General features: G+C 37.1%; 3 protein-coding genes across 3 annotated transcripts in view; 2 read left to right on the forward strand and 1 right to left on the reverse strand.

Annotated features, from left to right (window-relative positions):
- The first annotated feature begins 663 nt into the window (after positions 1 to 663).
- Positions 664 to 3,715, forward strand: bco2b (beta-carotene oxygenase 2b). The gene is made up of 11 exons (XM_067451777.1): positions 664 to 853; positions 935 to 1,146; positions 1,230 to 1,345; positions 1,424 to 1,526; positions 1,631 to 1,759; positions 2,297 to 2,457; positions 2,573 to 2,740; positions 2,821 to 2,958; positions 3,092 to 3,274; positions 3,375 to 3,485; positions 3,585 to 3,715. Exons 2-11 carry the CDS (start codon positions 957 to 959, stop codon positions 3,699 to 3,701), a joined length of 1,416 nt encoding a protein of 471 aa, XP_067307878.1. The 5' UTR covers positions 664 to 853; positions 935 to 956; the 3' UTR covers positions 3,702 to 3,715.
- A 196-nt stretch (positions 3,716 to 3,911) lies between these two features.
- Positions 3,912 to 5,455, reverse strand: LOC137085209 (testis-expressed protein 12-like). The gene is made up of 5 exons (XM_067451778.1): positions 5,190 to 5,455; positions 4,810 to 4,913; positions 4,565 to 4,673; positions 4,292 to 4,343; positions 3,912 to 4,208 (listed from the first exon to the last, which is right to left on the reverse strand). Exons 2-5 carry the CDS (start codon positions 4,858 to 4,860, stop codon positions 4,064 to 4,066), a joined length of 357 nt encoding a protein of 118 aa, XP_067307879.1. The 5' UTR covers positions 4,861 to 4,913; positions 5,190 to 5,455; the 3' UTR covers positions 3,912 to 4,063.
- A 499-nt stretch (positions 5,456 to 5,954) lies between these two features.
- sorl1 (sortilin-related receptor, L(DLR class) A repeats containing) overlaps positions 5,955 to 24,654 on the forward strand; it is a 77,766-nt gene continuing 59,066 nt past the window's right edge. Inside the window, exons 1-5 of the mRNA XM_067450876.1 lie at positions 5,955 to 6,260; positions 16,857 to 16,973; positions 20,096 to 20,224; positions 23,201 to 23,362; positions 23,658 to 23,725. Of these exons, the coding sequence (XP_067306977.1) occupies positions 5,976 to 6,260; positions 16,857 to 16,973; positions 20,096 to 20,224; positions 23,201 to 23,362; positions 23,658 to 23,725 (761 nt within the window). The 5' untranslated portion in view covers positions 5,955 to 5,975. The remainder of the gene's footprint in view (positions 6,261 to 16,856; positions 16,974 to 20,095; positions 20,225 to 23,200; positions 23,363 to 23,657; positions 23,726 to 24,654) is intronic.

Here is a 24,654-nt window from a genome sequence, read left to right on the forward strand (position 1 = left end):
TGGTGAAACCTGCAGACACCCTGCTTTAGTTTGAGGTTATAGTGAGGATAGAGTTACATCATTTGCTGCTGACTTGGGAATTTCCCAGACCGATTAAATTGATTTCATAGGATGTTTATTAGATTGATTTTGCTAATAAAATTAAATCTACAGATCTGTAACATTATTAACTGCTTTTGAAATCATTATTGAAATCTATTTTCAAAATATATACACTGTAACTTTATAGTGACTGGATGTTAAATTTGGGTATTCATTTTATGAATGTGTTGAATCTACAAACTCAAAGTAATTAATTATTTAATTCAGTTTGTTTAGCTAATGGTACCCTGAGCTGAATCCAAACATACTATTCATCTCATGGTAACATTAGGCTGATTAATGTTTAAGCAAAGCACAAGTTCAAATGGGAGGAGGTCTGTGATTGCATAAGTGCATCTCGTGACGCTAGATGATTTCTTTAAAAGACAGTCCAGACAGCAGAGGGAGACAAGATAGGACAGCTCTTGAAGCATCTTCAACTCAGCAAGACATCACGAGCTGATCAGCATGTCTTCTATGAACCGTCTGAACAGTACCACTGGTAGGTTAAGATACTATTCTAATCTGAAGTATGTAGAGCACAAAAGTTAAAATCTGAAATTCTCCTTTTCCCTACAGGATGGAAAAAGACCAGGTCAAAGAATCAACACTTCACCGATGTTCATGGTCTGCCCTGCATTGAGAATCTGGTGTGCTCTGTAGATGAAACCCCAGAGCCCATCACAACCAAAATTGCAGGTAACATCCCCTGCTGGATCAAAGGCAATTTCCTCAGGAATGGACCTGGAAAGTTTGAAATCGGAAGAAGCAGGTGAGAATCATTTGAGTTCCTTGAGAACTGAACAGATCTTACACATCACAGTAAAGTAAATAAGCTGTATTTTCTCCTCAGTTTCAACCACTGGTTTGATGGCATGGCGCTTATGCACCAATTCCACATCGAGGATGGAAAGGTGACATACATGAGCCGCTTCCTCAACAGCGATTGCTACAATGCAAACCTAGAGAATAACCGCATTATGATGTCTGAATTCGGAACGGTAGCCCTTCCAGACCCATGCAAGAACTTCTTCCAGCGCTTCCTCTCACGCTTCGAGCTGCCGAGTGAGTGTGATGTCCTTGGTTCTGATTAAAGTGTTCTGAATATATTCTGTGTATATTAACTTGTCATCTCTCTCTTCCCACAGAGCCAAGTGACAATGCAAATGTAAGCTTTGTTCAGTATAAAGGAGACTACTATGTCAGCACAGAGACCAACTTCATGCACAGAATAGATCCACAGACACTTGAAACAAAAGAAAAGGTACATACTAATTATGATTAAAAAAATGTTTGTATGGAGAACAAACTGAAGATGAAATGTCAAAATCATTGTGCTCAGGTGGACTGGAGTAAATTCATTGCGGTTAATGGGGCCACAGCTCATCCTCATGTGGATTCTGATGGGACTACATACAACATGGGCAATTCTTACACTTTAAAAGGTTAACCAGAAATTTAATCTAAAGAAACTCACTTATCGATTTACAGAAATGTCTAAAGAAAAGTATTGCTTAAAATTTGTATTCTTTTTCAATTTTATTCTTAGGTGCTTTCTATAATATAATAATGGTGCCACCAACGAAGGAGAACCAAAAGGATACCTTGGAAGGAGCCAAAGTTGTGTGCTCAATCCCCTCAGAGGACAAGTCCAAACCATCCTACTATCACAGCTTTGGTAAGAGAACATTGCCTACAATCTTATTGGCATTTTATTTATTTACAAAAATATTTGCTAATAAATAAGTAGATACAAATTAGGGGTTGGATATATATTTTTTTTTTTAAGTTTTACAAGTCTATTATGTTAAATGTAGATAGCAATATTTCACACAGCAATAGTACAATTTAGGATAGGTTTTCTTTTTGAATATATTTTAAAATATATATGTTAATTTACACCGCTATTATGCCAGTTTTCAGTGTCACTTGATCCTTCAGAAATCATTCTAATATGCTGATTTGGTGCCCAAGAAACATTCATTATCCATGTTGAAAACAGTTGTGCTTGAACTAAAAAGTTTAAAAGAACAGCATTTATTTTGTTTGTTTTTTGTAAAATTATTAATGTCTTTACACTCTGACCTATAATTTAATGCATCCTTAGTGAATAAAAAATAGAATTTCTTTAAAATGTTTCATTTCTAAATCATGTTTTACTGTTTCAAAAACTTTCTATTTAAGTTTTGGTTGAAATTTTACATTGTTATTGCAGCCATGTCAAAGAACTATGTGGTATTCATCGAACAGCCAATCAAAATGGATCTCTTAAAGATCGTGACAGGCAAACTGCGTGGAAAGGGGATTAATGAAGGTGTATACTGGGACCACAAACGAAACACAGTTTTCCATGTAATCAATAAGCACACGGGAAAGGTAAATACTTCTATTTTTCTTCACAGTATGTTCATTTTCTTTTTACGTAATGTTTATTTTTTATACTTCTCATTTTAAAATGCTCTGAATGACTCTATACTTTATTTTATTTTAGCTGAGCCTTCTCAAATATTACGCAAAGCCACTGTCAACCTTCCATCAGATAAACTGTTATGAAGAAAATGGTTTCCTGATCATGGACATGTGCTGCTCTGATGATGGCCAAGCAATTAACAGCTACATGATTCAGAATCTAAAAAAGTCTGGGAATGCTTTAGATGAGGTAAAACTAAAAGTGAATCTATCTATGTGAAAATTCAACCTTGTTCTTCAACATAATTTAGATTTTTTTGGTGTTGCTAGGTATATAACACAATGTGCAGAGTGTTCCCCCGCCGCTTTGTCCTGCCATTGAACGTAGATGATGACATACCCTGTGGGCAAAATCTCAACACGCGCTTAAATAGTACCGCGACAGCCATCAAGACCGACAAGAACAAGGTTGTTTTTTTGTTGACTTATATTCTTACTTTCTTTTTCTAATTTATCTATATGCTATTCAAAGAAACATTAATGTTTTTGCTATAATATCATGTATTGTATTGTAATTGTTTCTCCTTGTCTATTTATGCAGGTGTTTTGCACACATGAAGATCTCCATGGTGATGATCTCCATGAATATGGAGGTCTGGAATTCCCACAGATCAACTATTCAATGTGCAATTCCCACCCCTACCGTTACTTCTACGGATGTGGCTTCAGACACCTGGTTGGAGACTCCCTCATTAAAATGGACCTTCAGGGCAAACAAATAAAGGTTAGTTAGGAGTATTACGTTTATGTGCACAGAAGTTTTTTTGTCAGTGACTTTTAATGTTTCGTCATTTGAATTCATTTTCCAACGTATGTTATGACAGGTGTGGAAACAGGCAGACATGTATCCCTCAGAACCAATCTTTGTCCCTTCACCTGATGCTGTAGAAGAGGATGATGGAGTCATTCTGTCTGTGGTCATCACCCCTAATCAGGTATAACATGCCATGTTCCTCAGTGGAATCAAAAATCGCTTGTTAACTTTTCAAAATGAGATAATATATTTTTGGACTAATGAGTATTTATCTCTTTAGGACAAGAGCACCTTCTTTCTGGTGTTGGATGCAAAAACATTTGAAGAATTGGGCCGTGCTGAAGTGCCTATCAACATTCCATATGGATTCCATGGGACTTTCCAAAATAGACACTGAAAGACACTTTTAAAAAGCCCAGATGTTTTGGAAGATGATCATTCTATCTCTGATTAACCTGCTCTAATTTTTTTTTACTTTTCTACTTGTATTGTTTTCTCACTTGAATTACATACTCAAACTTGTATTATATAAATGGTCAGTCACTTTGAATAACACTGTCTGCTAAACATATACATATATAATGTTTTATTTCAGTATAACAGTGAAAGTAATGATTCTAATTTTATAATGTATACTTATTAACTTCCCAGATATAATATGAACATGTATAATCAATGTTTGAACAATTTCTTATGGATTGATGCTTGTAGAGCAAATAAAATACATTTTATAAATCAATTTACACCAAAGATCTGAACCTATCCTTGTAGTTTGTCAGAGATCAACGCCAAAGAGCGTCTCAAGTGTTCCTTCTTCTCTTTGAGATGAGATTCCAAACTTCTGGCTTCAGTAAGAATATCTTCCAGTTCTCCGAGCTGTGAAGCATCCACAGCAGCTCTTTCCCTTAGAAGATACCATGTAAAATTAATGCTTGAGTATAAACCTTATAGACCAATGCTGATAAGGGGTGGTGTAAAAACAGCTACCTCAAAACCTCTGAGTACTTTGAAAAGATGACATTGACCTCTCGGTTAGCCTCTAAAAAGAAACATACTTAAAAATTACTAAGGTGCCTCACAAGCTTAATATGTCTACAAGAATTGTTAATAAGATTATTGAAAAATAATAGTTGTGTTAAAAACATGAGGTAATGTTAAATGAAATAGCTGTCATGATAATTATACTACATAACCTCACATAAACAAAATATTAAAGAGAGTTCTTTAATTTGACAGCATGAGAGAAAACCCAGGACTTGCCTGCCAATGCTGTTTCAAATCCATAAGACGCGTCTCCAGTTGCTGGTCTGAAATGCTGTGCCTTCATCTTTTTAGCTGGAGATGTCTCAGAAAATTGTGCATTTTCAACCTATATAGTTGTGAGCATTAGTATAAAAAGGTCAGCTAGAAATCTGGGAAATTACTCAGCAAGAACATCTGGCTGTTATGCGTGTCTGTAGATTCTGTCATATAAGTTTAATTCCTGAAGACATCGAAATCCTCACCTCGCGTATTTTCGGTTGACACCGTTTCATTTCTGTTCCTCTGACCGCCATGAATCCCTCTTCGGAGCTCTTGAGAGTCGATACCGCGCTGTGTCGTTAGTTTCCTGTGGCCGAGAAGAAAGCGCGTTATATTACCATATAAAATACAACACAGCCTTCTAAACCATCATCTATATCACGACACACATTAGTGAACATTTAATTTCTGAATTGAGTCCTCACAACGCGACAGTTCTGCTCGACATTTTAAATTAAATCAATAGCCTAAGTTAGGCCTTTCTTACCCAAAAAATATATATCAATAAACCTGACACAACTGTTAGTTAATAATGGAATACCAGTTGTTGAAGAGCTACAATAAATACCAGAAAATCAATTACCTTCGATCAACCCGGTCGCCACAGCACAGTCCAGCTCACACCTTAAATACCAACTGCCACTGCTTTTGAACGGTCAATAATCGCGCGCTTCACAGAAAACGCACGCGCAGTTGTGCCGAGACACTCTACAGTAGAGACACTGGACATAACTGTCTGCATACCATGTTCAACTATAAACTGTCCTGTAATAAGTGTAAACTTACAACAGACAGATCATATTCCTATGCAATTATTAGTCGAAAAACTAGATAAAGGCTATATCATGTCTTTACAAATGTTGACCAGCAGATGGGGGTTTTGTAACAAACGAAATCGATCTCACGAGGAGATGAAAATATCCTGCAAAATAGATGACGGGGAGGCTCTTTGATGATTAAAGTAGATAATGAGAACATCATTTTATTTGATTTAAAGCGTATGCCCAAAATGTTTTTCTGAACCCATGTCTTATTTTCGCTTTAATTAACTAATTTTAGGTCAAGATTGCGTAATAAATACTACAGCGTTTTTGGTGATGGGGCATTCATTGTGACCTTTTCATGAATATCTAAACGCAGTCAAAAAATCCTAGTTTTTTAAAAGGTAAAATAAACATTTTATCCCGATTTAGTGATGTTTCATGAAACCGTCCCCAAATCAAGCCTTTATTTTTGGTCCTAGCAATTTACAGTTTATGTAAAACAGCAAAACAAAACATCATGTGCCATCTGTATCCATGGTAATGAGTGTGAATGTGGTTGACCGCTAGAGGCGCCCTGTCACACATCACATTCAACATACACAAACATGGCGTCAGGGCAGACACGCAAGATGCTGCCGCTCAGTCGCTGTGCCATGTATATGTTATTATTACTCGTTCCTGGCGCGATTTCCTCCACGCTTCGACTTTACCATGACCAGAGATTCATGCTACCACAGGACAGGGGTTTCTCCCGAGTAAGTGCACACCTGGAGCATGCAGAAAGTCGCGTCGTGCGTCTGCAGAGAGAAGTCAGGGAGGTTTCAGCCGCGCACCAGCCTCGCGTTCGGCGGAATGCTGCTGAATCACCCGTGCCAAAGGTTTATGGAAGGGTAAGCGATATTTGCATTCATTTAGGTGTGATTGCATAAAGGTAATAATGGCAAGACCAGAGCTTTTGCGTAATCTCATAAAATATTGAATTCAATATTCCCAATAGTTGTATACCATTCACCTTTGGTTTGCACGCATTCACCTAGAAGTGTAACGTTAATTGACCTGTTTGTCAGATGAAGGGTTCTCGCATGTCCCTTCACGATTGAAATATGGCAAAATATTAAATAACTACATAATTATATATTTCCTTTCTCTGATGCTTTACCTGGTATCTATGTTTTACTTTGAAAGCTTAAATGTTTTTCTTCAAATAATTTGTCATTATGCTAAATATGAATTAATACGCGATAAAAGAGAGGATATATATTGCTAAATATTGGGGTCACCGAGACATTATGCATTTTTATGCAGTATTTTGAATTGCACATCAATGATTTTGTAAGTTTTGTGAGAAGTTGTATTTATGTTTGTCACAAACCATACACCATTTCCCTTTTTTAGTGATGCTAATTGTGGGTGTTCCTTGCAGAATAATGAAAACATTCAGTTAACGTTACCATCTAAGATTTTTATATGATTCAATATTGCGTGATATGGGGGGAGACTGTGGCTAGTTGTCTCGGTTTTTTGCCCTAGTGAATATTTTAAGGGTAGGTCTTTATGCACATTATTGAGCTCTTGAGTAAAAGGCCTTTGAACATTTCCACAATGATTGGCTAGCCGCTAGAGAAAAAACAAACAAACATTACATTAAAAATACATGAACACATTGTCACATTATGTGGGCTAAGTAACGTAGCCTGCCACAGCCTAGATTTTAGATGGTAAAACGATTTTGAAACCCCAAACAAAAAGCTAAATGTTTTTGACAACTAACCCTGTCTCCCTGTATATAAATGAGGCTGTTTATTTTTTACTCTGAAGGGTTTATGCTTAATGTCAGTGTCTTGGGAATTAGAAACAGACTCTGCTGTGTTCCTATTACATGTATTGAGTCAGTGTTTCTTTTTTTGTTTACCATCAGGATGCCGCTTTATTACTCAAGCATTAACAAACCAGGGAGGCATAATTGGTTACACAGTCTTGCTAGGATTTTTCCCAACTAAACATTTCACTCCCCCAAGCGTTTGAGATGGTTAAGTCAGGCATGCAACATTTACTAGTTTTGCTTTTTCATTGTACCTTTGAGATCTTGATGGGTTAATCCAGTGAATTTAGTTTGAAAATCAGTCTTTGCCTACAGAACAGGATTGTGGTTGTTAGCGTAAATACATCATGTTTTTCCAAGGGCTCGCTCAGATCATGATCTCAAAACACACTTGTCTACCCCAGCATGTGCTGTTGATTCAGGCTATGAGGATTTGTGACTTACTTGTGATGATACAATCTAAAGGGGTAGGGGTATGATATGATTCTGGTTGAAATTTATCACTGTGAAGCATAAAAAATAGTATCAGGAAAAACAACAAACCGCCTGTCTTATAAATCTTCTTTAATGCATATGCAGTCGGAGCAGTGGGCAGCCACATTAGCGACTTTTCCCCTTTTCACCCTGTAGCGTGTACAGGAAATCCTCTATGAAGTGTTATTAGTGTCCTGGATGTAGTCCATAGCAGTTGATATGAGGTGAATTACCCCCTCACAAGTTCCAATTAAGATCTCCCATCTGTGCAGTGTGCACCAACCCCCCCCCCACCCCCCACCCTTTCCTTCCTTCCCTCTTTCAGACCTTTTGGTTTATGTGTTGTTTTTGGCACATCACAGAGAGCAGTGTTAGGTAAGAAGTAACAGACATCAATCCACTCTATTTGTCTATTCAGGTAACCTAGAAAAAAGCCCTCAGCTCTGCCGAGACAAGGATATACTGTTTTAAAGGGTCTTTTTGTTGTTGTCTTTGCAGACCTGTTGTGGAACATAATAACTCACAAGTTCAAAGTATTGTGACAGAGTCATTATCATAAATATGCAGTTCAGCGCCAGACCCCAAGAGCAGCTCTTGAAGGCAAATGCCTTAGCAATTTTTTTTTTTTTTTTTTTTTTAAAGTCTCTTTTGGAGACTTTATTTCATAATTTAAAGGTAAATATTTCACAAGTTTGACCCATAAGATTAAGCAATAATTATTCTTAGAAGAATGTTGTGCATTCAAAACAGGATTTTCAGTCAGTTTAATTCATATTTAAGGACCTTGGATCTTGAACCATTTTGTTCATTCGTGTATTAAGCCATGCTAAGTGAACTGCTGGCAAACAAATGCAATTTTGTTCTAGTATGTAAAGTATGTAATGCAGAATCATTGCCATAAATTAATTCCCAGAATCTAAATGAGACTTGACATTCCCTCACCTTTTGCAGGATAAGCCTGGACTTACCTTCTGAGTCATGTAAAGTCTGTATTTAATCTTAATTTGGTAATATTTTCTGTAAGGTAATCCGGTCAGCTAAAACAAAATAATATTTTTTGTTTTTGCCTTCACATTCCTTTTCCTTTTTTCCTGATATTAATTGTTTTTAATGACCCTAATTCAACTTGGATTACATTAGCATTCCTGTTGAAACGTGCATTTAAGCAGCCTTACTGGCAGACTATTTTAGTTTTGTTTTGTGTGATAAGAATGTTTAAAACCCTAGGGAAGTAAGACGGAGGAAGGTATGAGTTTATAATTATTCTGTGGGGTATTACTGGAACTTGTCTGAACAGCCTCCTGGTTTACTTTCGGTTTTCCTGCTTGTCTTCTCTTTCATTAAACTCAAGGTGAAACCATTTTGACACAGATGAATCATATGCACTTTTTTAGTAATTCCTTTAAGAATGTGTTCGCTCTTGTAGTCTTGCACTGAAAAAAATGACTTTGTGGTATGGTAAAATCTATTACATTAATTAATGTAATTATTACATTGTAAAATCAAGTTTAAGTTGGAACTATATATCTTAAGTAAAATGTACACAGTCTATTCATGTAATAACTTAACTGAGAAAAAAGAGTAAATTTTATCATATATTTACAAATAATATTTAATGTTTTATAGTAGGGCTGTAACGATATGCGATATGAAATCGAAATCGCAATACGCAGGTCCACGAACCTGTATCGCGATGTGAGGAGGCAGAATCACGACACACCCCTTCCAACTCCCAGAATTATCCTTTCTGTCCAGGTCCAACTTTTAAGTCAGCAGTATGGCAACATTTCAGCTACCCGGTGGAGAACAAGGATGGCAATCGTGTAGTTGACAAGACCCACACAATTTGCTGTAAGTGTTTCAAGAAGCTTCCCCAACCAGCTGGCAACGTGGTGTGAGCGTGGCGTTTCTGTTGCGTGTCAACCGCGGGGCGGCTGTGTGGCGTTTTCCCTTTCCCTGCACACCAGAAGCGTGTCTGACGCGGCGCTTCTGTTGGTATTGATGTACAGGAGTCCCTATACTTCATGTTAAATATATATTGCCTATTGGTACCGCAAAGAAAACGTCGGTAGTAGCCTATTGACCATACAGATATGGTATTGACGGCAAAATAGGCTATAGAATACTGTACAGAATAAAACTGTTTTGACCCCCCATATCGAGGTTTGTATCGTACCGTGGGTCAAAAATCGCGATACGAACCGAATCGTGGGTTTGGTGTATCGTTACAGCCCTATTTTATAGTCACAGCACATTCACCTAAAATATTAAGTAAATTTTAATCTGAAAAGCAAAGTGCATTTGAAAATGCGCACAGATTTTTTGCAAAGATCCAACTTGTTCAGTGGTGGCAGAGATGGTCATTTTGGGATGTTGTTTTTATGTGGCTGACTTATTCTCAATAAGTTTTAACTTTTCATTGAACGTGAGTTTTAATCACAATAACGGTAGCCAACGCTACATAAGTTCTTATTGAGAATTAATAGAGTTTTTTTATGTCACCATTATGGCGATTAGTGTTTTCTTTAGTTGGGCAGTTTGGCGACTTTTTAATGTTAGTGTTTCTCTCACTGCTGTGACTGAGTTTGCTATGGCAAGAAAAGCAGAGAAAACATGATCAGATGCTTTTGGCCGCTTGATGATCAGAATTTGATCATTTTGTAGTGGCTTAATTCACCAATCTTATACGTGAATATGAGCAATATACTATTAACCTTGCTTTATTCTAGAAAAGATCCAGCACAGTTTTAACCAGAAAAGTTGAATACATTTTATAACAGACTGTACACTAAGCACTTTGAAACCTGCAAGCTTTTCTCACACACAGATATCAAGATTCAGCCTAAGAATCTCAACAATGGTGACATGCTTCATGCCACAATGCATTCTGGGAGCATCATGCAAAATTCCCGAATGCATTGTGGCATGAAGCATGTCACCGTTTAAATTTTAATTTACTTGATTACTTTTAATAAATACAACCTGCTAAGTTACATATAATTAAGTAGCATTTACTAAATGTCTTAGCAAATGTTACATTTATAGTTAAGTACATTTTACTTGATACTGGCAAGTAATGTGTACTTAATATTACAGCAGTAAAATTTACTAAGAAAAATTGAGTGCAAATTGTTACAAAGATTTTATCAAGTAAATCCTACAAGTTGTTTTTATTAGTGTGTAGTAGGTTCGATTCAGTTCTTTTTGTCAGGACCAAAAAAGAATATGCTACATTTAAGGCCCCGATATACTCACGGTGAAGTTCTTTGTTTCGAGGTAAAATGAAGTTTGAAATGCGTGACTAGCGATATACTGTTATCGACCATCTGACGCCACCTACTCTGCTGAGAGCAGTGTTTAGGTGCATATGTAAATATGTGCGTCATGCAACAAAATTGAGTAAACAGTACGCATTTTAATATAAATAAAGCATAAGAAAATTATATGATCATTGTGATGTGTATATTTTAACAAGCTCTACAGCACTCCTGTAAAGGCACGTCGCTTTTATTTATATCACTATACAATAGATATCTTAAAGTCAAGCTGCTTTATCGTATTAAACATGAAAAACAGTGTCATTGTTTTGTTTCATCAGACGTACTGAATTGTCTACTATAAAGCAGTTCTTCAGTGTGCTCATGTTCTCACTCATGGATGTCTAATCTCGACCGACTTAAACAGGCCAAATGAACCAGTAAAGATTCAGGAAAGTATCAGAACCTGATTTTGTGTGAAATGTCAAAGCAGTTCATTCTTCAGTTTCGTTAGAAATATATATATTTCGGGACCTTTATTTCTGGTTCGCTTTCAGGTAATTTTTAAGACCAAACCTAACAAACAAGACCAAAAAAAGATACAAAATCTTTTTTTACGCTTTTGCGCTTATTATATGTGCGTACACTTGAAGACATTTTTACAAGTTGAGAACTTGTGGAGAGTTTATAAAATGTGTAAAGGAGGCAAAACGGCTTCAAGAATTCCTTTGTTGCACACAAACGGAGATCTGATTTAAGGAGACTGTGTTTGTGACACCAGTACCGATTATTGAACTGTGGCAACTTCGAGACACGTATTCAAAATAAACCACACTAACAGAGCAATCGCAGAAGAGCTTGCTTTAATCAAACTATACCTGCCAAGTGTGAACACCCTAAGGCACAACAATAAAGTTATAGATGAACCCAATATTAATCTTGTCAGCAATTATTGGTTTAAGACAATTTATTAGGGTTTCATGTGAATATCAAAGGAGAATGAAACGTTTTCTTAGGTTTCTCAGTATATTTATTATGTGCAAAGGAATATTTCTAGTATATTGATTCATCACATCGTAGCATAACGCATCTCTGTAATGGTCCTTTAACTTAACCATATACTGCAGTAATGAAACAGGCCTTTAACTGTACTTTAAGCCTTTAACAGGATAATGACTCCTCGGTTTTCCTTTGGTTACGGCCACAGTGTTATTAAATGTGTGGTTCACCCATATTTTTTCAGAGTGAATCTCTTATGGTTGTTTGCCAGAAGGAAACCGGTAGGCAAATTGTTGAACTGTTGGCCCAAACGTTAGTGCTGCAGAGATGATGTCATGGTTTCAAGCTGTGCGTTGCTTACAGCGACAGGGCGAAGGTGCTCTATGCTTCCACTCTCTCGTTCTGCCTCCTTTCCTTCGGTTTCCCTGCTGAATAATACATAAGACATTAAAAAAAAAATGATTTAAAGAAAATGTCTATTTTTCTGTTTCTCATTCCTCATTGCTTTTTCAGCAAGACAGGCAAACAGGAAGTTATTTGAACTTGTCTGTTTATGCTTTTTTGTATATTACAGTGCCAGTATAAAAGAGGGCCCTGTTAGTAGAAACTCCATTTCCAGGATAACCAGAAGTTGCAGACAGGCCTTTAACTCTCTTTGAATAAGCAGACCCATGAGTTTGCCAGGCTGAAATGGATCAGGTTGCAACCATTTGCTCTTTTACAGTGTTTGTTGGCAAGGTGGTGGGAAAAGCTCTTTTACACATACTGATTGTGATGGAGAAGAGAGGAGATGAAAACTAAACTGGTTTTAGAGATTAATCAGCTGCTATAAAACCAACAGTCAACTATAAACCATTTAAAGTACAAATTGACATTTTCTCCACACTAATTTGGTCAAAAGATCACTGGTTGTTCCCATGGGTGTTCAATAAACTGTCTAATGGCTTTTTTTAACTCAACACTGAATGAATAATGAATAAAAACATTTGCCCCCGGATAATTTAAAGAAAGAAAACAGTTGGCAAAGGCATTAGGAAAAGCCAATGATAAATGGTTGCTTTAAAATGAGTTATAATTAATTTTCTGTGTTAATTGGAGAGAAAAAAAATTTCAATATGCAAAATTATGTATTTACATTTTTTGATATATTGATCATCGATTTCTTCTTTTTATTTTTATGTGCCTTTTCAAGTCCCAAGCTCTTATGCATCGGGAAAAAAATCTTTTTGTTTAAGCAGAAATGAAACGGCAATATTTACAGCAATGGTGTCAATTTTGGGCAGGACTAATTGGTTGTTTGACTTCCCTTGAGATTTTGATCTATAAAATGTCATGGTAATATAAGAATATCCTTTAAGTTTCAGAGCTGAAAACTTCCTTGTTTGTCAAAGAAAAGCTTTTATAGACACCAGGCCCAGCAAATGATTGATCTCAGAATGTGCCTTATCTTGACGTCATCCTGTGACAACACCACCTATACAGAATAGTAAGCATGTTTAGCCCCACCCCTTGACTCGAGCTGTTCGGATCGCGATAGCCAGCAGCAATAAACATGTCGAAGATGGCAAGATATTGCGCTAATCCTGGTTGTGGAAGAACACAGTTGCTGCATAAGCTTCCCTTGGATCCTAATATTAGGAATGTGTGGTTGAACTTTATTTTTAATGAAGTTCCAGCTCATGTGGGGTAGACATTGTACATGAGCTCGCTTCATTTCACCCTCGGAATCGTATCTAAACAAAAGACACAGGTCGAGACTGGATTTGCAGACATATTGAGATTAAAACGCAATGCGGTTCCTTCTATATTGAAACGTGTTTTTTATATGTGATAGTATTGCATTGTTACAGATCATTTTGATTGTGTACGTGTCTAACAGAACATACCTTAACACCCTGTCACAGGATGGAGAATTCTTTATTTGTTGGTTCATTGCGATTCAGGGTCAGACTAGGACATGTGTCGGCCAGGACACGAAAAGCGTCCCGGAGCTATGTGTTTTCCAGACAACCAAAGCGTAAGCCCTTCGGCAGGCCAGTGAATCTCAAATAGTGAAATAATATCTCTTGTTAAATTATTATTAAATATATATTTCTTGATCTGTGTTGTTCGCTCTCTTGACTTGATATTTGAAGGGCGCGCACGTGTGTGTGTGAGTGTGGGCATGGTTCACGCTTATATCTACCGATCGGGCGAGCCAAGTAATACAAAAATAATATTCCAATCAATAGCAGGTGGATGAGAAATAAATCACTTTGTTTGATAAAGACATTTATGAGCCCTGTGATCGAAAGAATCATTCCGTTTGCAGCGTTCAAAACATTCCCTCCCTCATGTAAAAAGACAGGGGAGCTGAAGCTCATTAAATATGCAAATCTTATCCAATCCTAGTCGTGGGCCTTAACTTCCAAGTCTCCAGTGCAGCACGCCCGTCATAACCCAGCGTTCAGAAGAGAGCCTCAAAACCAGTTAGAAAATAGCCTGCTATTAATTATTAGTTATGATGTTTTTGAAACCACACAAACGTCATTAGTTGACCTCAGACAGCAGTATAAAAGAACATGACCCTTTTAAAACCAATATGTTGGACAGGTTTAAAACTTCGGCAGTGGCACATTGTTGAATGATGATGTTATGCATCACTTTTTTTATGCTACATACTTTATTAAGTGAGCTAAATGAAATGTAATGCCTTTTAGGGAAAATAAGCATCATTCAGCTGCCATATTTCATGAATAAAGGTAAAATAAACCTAGTGCTTTAAGGCTATATGTAAAACCACTGCTGTAAGTTTTCTTAAAAGCTCTGTCAGTCTACTAAAGTTTCTCTGTTGTACTATCATACTGCTTGCCAAGCAGGCCTACAGGACAGGCCTACAGATTTACTTCCTTGTCATGGTGAATAAAATGATGACTGTACATTCAAGGTGAGGTAGTTTAAGGAATCACTGTTTGTACATTACAAAAAACAAACATTCCCAAATGAATATCAGTGTGCCTCTTTTGCTAAGCATTTGATGCATATTTGTTTTTAAATCTGTATTGTGACCTTTCAAACACTTAGTTTAACATGGCAATGTTTAAGGGGGGGGGGGGGGGTGAAATGCTGTTTCATGCATACTGAGCTTTTTACACTGTTAAAGACTTGGATTCCCATCCTAAACATAGACAAAGTTTCAAAAACTAATGTTGGACGTTTGATGGAGTATTTCTGTGTTAAAGAGTTTTTTTCGAGCTCGGCTTGACGTTAATAGAGCGGAAGGTCCTTGTATGGGCTGTACGGGCTCTTCTCCCGGTAGGGTGCGCGCGCGTGTGACTAGAGCGAGAGAGGAAATGCACGGCCATAAACACTCGCTCAGCTGCAGATCCAGTCGTCCGTGAACACTTATGTTGCGCCGCGCTCCACTTTATTCCTATGGGTGATGTCAAGTGACTTTAACGCGTCCGCACAGCATTCTGGGAAGGCAGCGCTGCATTTGAACCGATTTGAACGCAGAAATGACGGGAAGCTTCACAACATCGCTTCAGTCGCAAAGTGGATCTCCACCGTTCACTGCTGTCAGGACTTTATCAAATCATACCAAAGAAGTGTGTTATTGACGGAGCTGTCCCAGCGATAAAGGTTCGGTCCTGCTTTGAAAGCAGCCGGTGAGTAAAACTGCTTCAAATGTCTCTGCTGTTGGCTATCGTCGCGTGAGTAAACATCAGTAAACGACATGATCGCGTGCTTCGTCACTCAAATGCGCTAATGGTTACTCCATTGTTGTTCTATGTATGACGTTACACTTGTCTGACGTGCAAAACCGTTTTGCTTGCTACTGCTAAGGTTTAGTCGCATACAATAGTCCATAAACCGAATCATGTCCTCATAAACTGCGAGTAAAGACACACAAATGTTGACAGGACACTAAATACAGTACATACCACAGAGACGGACGTCCTGCTGTTGCTGTTTCTCCTGTTCAATTTATTTCAGCCTCCGAATGATTCTGGATCATATATCTATTAGCTGAGATCGATAGCGATGGGCTTCTCCACACTTGAGGACGTCACTGCTTTGCGCGCTCGTCATTCTTTAGCTCCGCCCACTCGATACGCCTCCAGACACTCCGTTTTTTCCGGAAAGACTCGGTACAGCCCATATTTCTTTTATAAATATAATAAAACTAAAGACTTTTCGGAGATATGAAGGATGCAATACTACTCTATAGGTACTCAAGATTGACATGAGATTGACTGTTTCACCCCCCCCCCCCCCCCCCTTTAAGTAAACAAACCTGTTGTTTGCCAGTGATCCACAACTTGTTCCTCAGACAGGAAAAGAAGAGGTGTTAGAGCTTTTTGTTCTTTACAACTTTTGCAACTTTTCTTTTATGTCTGATAGGAGATTTTGGAGTAGAACCCATTTGAGGATGCCATAGTCCTCATGCAGAAGTTTGAATTAAAGATGAGACAGGCTGTTCTTAGTAGAAAGAGAAGAGGGGGATGGACATGAAAAGATGACACACATTTCTTTGTTCAACAGATCAGTCCGGGACACCACAGCTCATAGTTTCTGTTTTCCTGCCCCTGTGGTCTAGCTCAACTCGCTTCAGCTCTGTTTGTGTGTGTTTGTGGTTGTTTGTTTTATCAAAGGCTGTCAGCCTTAAGTGCAAGACTCAAGGTTGCACAAACTCAAGGTTGTCAAATACAGATTAATTTAAGCCGGTATTACAAATGCAGTATGAGTTTGGTGAAAAATGACCCAGTTAAAGAAGCAGACAATGAGACGCGTCTTTGAAAATCAACTTTGAGCTTTGAGTTGTAATGCATTATGCCTTGACAGTTTGATTTTTGTAATGTGGAAACCTGGATACTTGTCTGACCACAGCAAAATAAATTCCACTTAAAGCTAGTCCATTTCGATCAGTCGTTCATCATATTTTGCATTCACAGGCCAACCTGAATGATTCTCACAATCAGATGGTCGTCCACTGGGCTGGGGAGAAGAGCAACGTCATAGTAGCGTTGGCCAGGGACAGTGTTGGTGCCACAGATCCCAAGACCAGCTCCGTGAGTATACTATTTTTATCCTAGATCATTTAAAAAAGGTTCTTATAAAATTGCATTTTTTTTTACTTCCAATATGTGCTTGCGAAAGTATTCAAACACCTTATGTTAAACTACTTAAAAAAAATAACATCAGTCTACACTCCACACAATATAATGCAAAGCAAAAATCTGATTTGTGATAATTTATATATATATATATATATATATATATATATATATATATATAAAAACACTGTAATAATTACATTGCATAAGTATTCATGCCCTTTTTGTGGGACACTTTCGTTCAGGAACATTCCAGTTTTGCTTGTAGATGTTACTACAATTGAGTGGATTTAACCTGTAGGAAATTCAATGGGTATGATTTGGAAAGGCACGCAACGCACCTCTCAATAAAAGGTCTAAAAGCTGAAAAGGCGTATCAGAGCAAAAACCAAGCCACAAGGTCAAATTAACTGCCTGTAGAGCTCAGTGACAGGGTTGTATCAAGATAGACTCAGGGGAAGACTACGAAGAAGATTCTGCTGTATTGAAGGTTAACAGAAGCATGTAGCCTCCATAGTCCTTAATGGAAGAAGTTTGGTACAACCAGGACTGTTTTTAGAGCTGGCTTCCTTGCCAAACTGAGCAATCAATGGAGAAGGGCCTCGATTAGGGTGACCAGGAATCTGATGGTCTCTGCTTGAACTCCATGATCATGGAAATGGGAGAACTTTACAGAAGGACAAACATCACTGCAACACTCCACCAATCTGGTCTTTATGGCAGAGTGGCCAGACTCAAGCCTCTCCTCAGTGAAGACGCATGAAAACTTGGAATGAAAAAAAAGCTGCTAAAGGATTCTCAGACTGTAAGAAACAATATTCTCTGGTCTGATGAACCTCAATTCCAAGCATCATGTATGGAGAAAACCAGGCACTGCTCATCACCTGCACAAAAACATCCCAACAGTAAAGTATGATGGTGGTAGAATCATGCTGAAAGAATTCAAAGAAGTGAAGGGTTTGAATATTTCTGCAATGTACTTATTTCAGTTTTTCCTTTTTAAAAATACATTTGCAAAGTTGTCATCTGTTTTTTGCTCTCTTATTATGGTGTATGGAGCGTAAATTGATGTAAAAAAAAAAAAAAAAAAGTAATTTAACACAAGACGGCAACATAAAATGTTAAACAATTCAAAGAAATGAAGTGGTTTGAATTCTTTCACAAGGCACTGTGCTAAGATTCCAAGAATATCTTGACCAGCTAGTTTTGCTTTTTTATGCTGTCTGAGTCATAAGGCCTCCCGTTGTTCTTCAGTTTCCTGCCCTTTTATTATATCATCTTAAATGCTGCCAGCATTATCTCACAGCCTAGAAAATGTGTTTTGTGACCTTGAATGGGATTTTTATATTTGTGTTGCAATAATTGCAAAGTTTTGAGTAATTGCAAAACTTTTGTGTTAAATATTATCAAAAGCAAATGTGTGAACGAAAGTGATGCACTTATACTCTTTGGGGTGCTGGAGCTAAGGGCCTTGCAGGAGTTCTTTATAAAAAATTAAAAAAACATTTTTACTTATTATTTTTGTCTTGTTTCTAGTCAAAATATTCTTACATTAAGAAAAATTAACCAGACAAGTAAAAATTGGCAGATTATTTTGCTTATTTTAAGCAAAATCTCTTAATTTTGAGGTAATTTTTCACAAGACAATAACTTTTGCTTGTCTAGTAAATACTTCTTGTTTTAAGAATTTTTAGATGTTTAGACTAGGAGCAAGACAAAAATACTAAATAAGAAAATCATTTTTTGCAGTGTGCAAGACAAAGTAAATTAAAGGAAAAATAACAAATGTTTTGCTTTATTATCATCAGTGCTTTATATTTAAAAGAATAACTGCTTAATTATGATCACTTACATTCTATGAGCTAAAACCATAGACTGTAAAAAAAAATATGAACGTAGTCTCCGTGACATCACCCATAGGATTCTGAAGAGCAGTCTTGAAGTGTAAAGTAGAGACGAGCTGGCGGTTGCCATCTTGCCAGCGCGTCATCGTGTGTCACGCCTGGATATCAGAAAATGGGCAAAGAGGCGGGATGTGGGGGGAGCTGAGGTGACGCAATAACTAACAGACAGAGGATAAATGGCCACGCCCCTAATTATACAGAACTTTAAGGTTTTATATAATGTAAACAAATGAGTTGTTATAAAAAATTCACCCCCCTCTCAGTTGTCATGAAGGGCAAAATTAACTTTTTAACATGGGGATCAATGAGATTCTGCTCCCTTCCGTAGCCTGTCACTAGTGGCCAGTCGATGAAATGCAGTTTAAGTTACTTCCGTATTGGCTTCAACAGAAACTGGGGGAGGTTGCTGCTTGGCTAAAACTAGCAAATTCACATGTATGGAGAATACAATCCCACAATGCATTACGATACAATATGTGAATTTTTGCATCCAAGGTGGCAGATGCATGAATGAAATGATATTCAGTTTACTGTCCTTGAAGGGAAATTTGTCGTAGACTCATAAAATGTATGATCCCTTGCCAATTGTAAATAGAACAATAATACCATCTAAACTATCTCACAATATGATTATAGCAATATAAATGTAACTAACAAGCGGAAAAGGCGAATAAAGAAATGTTGATTATGAAAAAAGTAACCAATACTGAGAAATATTAATAAATGTATATAATACAGTTGAATCAAATTAAAATGGCTTATTGTGCCCGAGAAAAATTAGATGATCAAACTACGCTCCACAAAATAATTTCCAAAATACTATTGAACAGATTCTCAGTGCATTTCACCAAAGTATCATTATTTTTGAGACATGAATAAAGTTTTTTATTCAAAATTCAAGCTGTTAGCTTAACAACATGCTAACTTCAAAATCATTGGATTCAATTGTAAGCAGTTTTATTTGGTGCTAACTTATAGAGTGGTATTTTTGAGACATAATAATTTGCTTTCTAAGTAAGTACCAAATTAGTTTCATATGGAATGTTATGTTGACTTAGAAGGCAGCATCCTATGTAGACAGACCGTAAACAAATCAGCTTCCTAGGTTTTGGAACAAAGCTACAATTTCAGCAGTGTATGAGGTTGAAATTTGATATTGTGTTTATTTAACAGGTGTATGTGTCCTATGACTATGGAACCACCTTCACCCACCTATCAGAGAAGTTTCAATTGTCTGGGGACCAGGAGGACAAGAAACAAGTCATCTCACAGTTTTACCACAGCCCTGCTGACAACAAACGAGTAAGTGTGTGTGAGACATTAGCAGTGTGACATCCTTGAGTTGTCTTTTCTTTGTGAGCTTAAGCCGAGGTCATACAAGACCGCTGTGACATAGACCGCTTCCCGGCCATCTGCAGCTGTGACCTTCCACTGCTCCAAACGCTTATACACCCACAGATGGTGTTATCCAAGAGAGCAACTCCAAAGGCTGGGCAAAATACAAGCTACATCCTTAGTCTTTGCCCTTGGCACCGACCGTAACCGACTGCTCCATTGAAACTTTGCGGGGTGCAAAGGCTCATGGGAGTTGGAGTGGGGAGCTGCAGATGTGGCAGAACCGCTGTGGGACTCTGCATTGCGTCTTTGCAGGGGCTGACGGCAGCAGACGGTGACCATTCATCTGGAGTCAATGATGTGGCTGGCACTGCAGCTGCCGCCTGCTGCTGCTGCTGAAAGATTGAAGCTAAAGCATTATGAGTGTAATTTGTAAAGCTTACAACTTCTTGGTAGGAGCACAAGGCTGTTCTATTACATTACGAGTTATCAGAGTAACTTACACCGTCGGTCCACATGTGGAGAAGAACTATGAGTCTGGTTTGTTACAGATGGGATAATTAACAGACATATTGGCTGTGTGCTTGTCCTGTTTGTTGTGGAGTAATCTGATGCATTAAAGTAATAATCCTGATGTAAAATCTCATGTGAATAGCTGTGTAAAGAATGAGCTGAAAGGCAATCACAATTGAATCCTTGAGTCCTTAAAGACATACTGGACCTCTTTGTTTGATTGATATCCTTATAGTGGCTTAACTTGGAAGTGTGAATGGATTTTTGGTCACACTTTAGATTAGGGTCCAGTTCTCACTATTAACTAGGACTTTTGCCTCAATAAACTCCTAATTACTGCTTATTTATTCTTAGTAAGCTAGTTAAGTTTAGGTGTTGGATATGATTAAGGGTGTAGAATATGGTCACAGAATAAGGCATTAATATGTGCTTTATAAGTACTAATAACAGTCAATATCCTAGTAATATACATGCTAATAAGCAACTGGTTAATAGTGGGAATTGGATCCTAAACTAAAGAGTTGCTGGATTGTTTTGTGAATCCCTTTTATTATTTACCGTTTTATCAATATTATAACATTGATATTGTACTCAATTAATAAAGTATTTACTTTGTTTTAATAATTAAAGGAATAGTTCACACAAAAATTAAAATTCTGTCATAATTTACAAGTTGATTGAGTTCAAGTTGTTCCAAACCTGTGTGAGTTTCTTTGTTCTGCTGAACAGAAAAAAAAATATGTTGAAGAATGTTTGTAACAAAGCATATAGAGCAAACATTGACTATCATAGTAGGGGAAAAAATACTAATGGTAGTCAATGGTTGCCCTATCTGCTGTTACAAACATTCTTCAAACAACATAATGGGGAGTAAATTACAGAATTTTCATTTTTGGGTGAACTATCCCTTTAATATTAATAATTAACAGTAACATTAATATTTTTACTTTTTAACTAGCCTTTGATTATTACTCTTTAATATAAATAATTAAATGAAAGCACCCTGACGGAGGTCTGTTTGGGCTGATACGCATTGGTGTTTTCTAAGATGTAGCCCAGTCTTACAATAAAGTTTTTTACCTTTCTAATTATGCGAGTACCTAGAAGTGGATTTTCTTGTTTTGCAACAGGATCCACCTACCATTTTTGATATTTTGTTCCCCTTCTGGATCACCCGTAGTTTTGTTTGTGAGCACCACATGCGTCCCTGGTTGAGGTATTGTCATTGATTATAACTAATGAATCTGTTGGCTTGTTGAGAAGAGGTGTGTTATTGCTTCTCTAAGCTGTTTTGACTTGACCTTATAAGCAACCACTTAGAAGCTACTCAGCACTCCTTAGCAACTGCATAGCAACCATTGTGTCACTTATAGTCTGATGATGGTCAGGGCAAATGCTGGAGATGCATATGCTCTACTTTCTTTTTCTTTTTCTACTTTTTATTTCATATTTCTGTACCGCTTTAGGTTTCTTTTTAAGTCCTGTGTGTTTCTGTTTCGGTCCCAGTCCTCATTGCCTCTGAATCTGGAGAGAGAAAGTGCCCTGCTTCCATAACCAGGCCATGGAGAGGACAAAGTTTATAGGGAAAGCTCTTAAATGAAAGATCAAAGAGAAGGGAGGCAGATTAGAATTGCAGAAAATGCATAATCTGAATTAATAATGTAAAAATTTTGTTTTACTATATTTAAATGCTTTGATGTTCTTGCGGTGTCAGTTGCCTGAAATAAATATCTATAAATTATAGATTTACTGTTATGTCATCAACCACTACAGAGGTTATAGGGAAAGTTCACCCCAAAATGAATCGCCATCATGTTCAAAACCTGAATGATGTGTTTCTTTTTGTGCAAAGCAAAAGAAGAAATTTAGCAGAATGTTGAGGCTGCTCTTTTTCAGACAATGAATGTGTATGGTGATTTTTATAATAGTAAGTTACAAAAAGAAAAAAATGCATCAAAACAGACCACTCTGAGTCTTTAAGACATACAGGCCCGTACTGGTCACTTTACACTGTACATTTTGTATGAGCTGTTATATGGACTACTTGTATTGTGTTTTTTGGAGCTTGACATTATAAACCGCCATTTATTTTCATTGTGTTGAAAATAGTCTATTTTGGTAAAATGGCATTTGTAACAATGCCCCGGTTACATATCTTAAAATATGTCAGTGCCACTGTTTTGTCTGTAGATGCAATCAGTAAATGTTTTTGTCTAAACAATGTTTATACAAGCTACTTAAATGTCCTAGATTAACTAAGGCCTAATCCTGGCTTAATTTAAGCCCTGTATGTGAAACCAGGCCTGATGACAGTATTTATTATTTTGGATGAACTATGCCTATAATTGTTTTTGGTTTTGCTCAATTTACCATTAAAATATATATATATAATTTTTTTTTTTTTTCTGATTTTTTTTTTCCCCCTCGCAGTACCTATTTACTGACACCACCAACAGTTACCTGTGGAACACCTTTGACTTTTGTAAAAGTGTTCAGGGTTTCTCCATCCCATTCAAGCCCACAGACTTACTGCTGCACAGTAAGAGGCCTAACCTAGTCCTTGGTTATGACGGTTCTCATCCCAATAAACAGGTATGATCGCCGATGCTTTCCTTCAGTACTAGATTTGTTTTTGTATATCTTGTGTGTGTCCAGTTTTAACAAGATAAATGGCACTGCCATTTAAGCCTATAGCTATTTGGGGAGATTGCCCTTTTGAATTTTGCTCTACGTAGCATGTTTTGATTTGAGGTAATCAGCCATAATTTTCATATGAGAAGCTGGTCCATGACAAATGTTGAAAAATATGAAATGTTATAACAGAAAATGCTGACTCTTAAGGACTTATCCTTCCTTCTGTTTTCTTTTTTAAATTTCCATTTGGCAGCTGTGGAAATCAGATGACTTTGGTGAGACGTGGGTGTTGATTCAGGAACATGTGAAGTTCTACTTCTGGTAAGATCAAACACTTTGGGCTCCGAATGTGCGCATCATGAAATCAGTTTTTAGGTGTGGTGTGTGGCATCATTAGCCAAAAGTAGTCATGTTACTTTCAGTGCTATAACAAAATAAAAAAAAAATAAAAAAGTTTTACATTTATAGAACAAAGCGTCTTTTTCCTAGAAGCAGTGGTTACAAAATGGTGCATTTCTGTTTTTTTTTTTTTGCCACATCAAATTAAGGAAATAATCATGTTTAATCATGTTGCCTAAAATGTCCACTACCTTTTATCAAATGAAAAATAAAGTATTTTGATTCATGTGAACAAAATGGTTTGTTCAACAATTCATTAGCTTTTAGCAAACCAGTTTAAAAAATAATACAGCACCTTTTATTCTACTATGATTTCAGTGAGAAAATTATACGATGATATAATAATAAATAAATAAAAATCAAATACTGTTTAATGTGTCAACTGATCAACATTATGGCATAGCATTATTATGACCTAATATTATGTTGTTCCCACTTTTGCTGCCAAAACATCCCTGACCTGTTGAGGCATGAACTCCACTACTAGACCCTTGTCTAGAATATTAGAAGGTTGTGCTTGTGTATCTGGATAGCAGATTTTAGCAGCAGATCCTTAATGTCCTGTAAATTGCGAGCAGGGGCCTCCATGGATCGGACTTGTTTGTTCAGCACATCCCACATATTCTCATTTGGGTTGAGATCTGGGGAATTTGGAGGCTAGATCTGGTGCTCGCGTGTGCACTATTGCCACTTTAGACAGGGGTAAGAATGGGCACCCTGACTGGTCTGTGGCTATGCAGCCCTATACGCAACAAACTGTCCTTACACTTCCACGTTTTTCCTGCTTCTAACAAATTACAGGGTTAGTTCACCAAAAATGAAATTGATGTCTGAGATTAATGACTCACCCT

This window comes from Pseudorasbora parva, chromosome 8 (assembly GCF_024679245.1).
Source record: "Pseudorasbora parva isolate DD20220531a chromosome 8, ASM2467924v1, whole genome shotgun sequence".
Taxonomy (NCBI): domain Eukaryota; kingdom Metazoa; phylum Chordata; class Actinopteri; order Cypriniformes; family Gobionidae; genus Pseudorasbora; species Pseudorasbora parva.

Coding starts and splice junctions, on each gene's coding strand:
- bco2b (XM_067451777.1), top strand. CDS start 957: ATGGCGCTTATGCACCAATTCCACATCGAGGATGGAAAGGTGACATAC. Junction 3,275..3,374: donor TTCAGGGCAAACAAATAAAG/GTTAGTTAGGAG, acceptor ATGTTATGACAG/GTGTGGAAACAGGCAGACAT. Junction 3,486..3,584: donor TGGTCATCACCCCTAATCAG/GTATAACATGCC, acceptor TTATCTCTTTAG/GACAAGAGCACCTTCTTTCT.
- LOC137085209 (XM_067451778.1), bottom strand. CDS start 4,860: ATGGCGGTCAGAGGAACAGAAATGAAACGGTGTCAACCGAAAATACGC. Junction 4,344..4,564: donor ATTTGAAACAGCATTGGCAG/GCAAGTCCTGGG, acceptor GTTTCTTTTTAG/AGGCTAACCGAGAGGTCAAT. Junction 4,209..4,291: donor AAGTACTCAGAGGTTTTGAG/GTAGCTGTTTTT, acceptor GTATCTTCTAAG/GGAAAGAGCTGCTGTGGATG.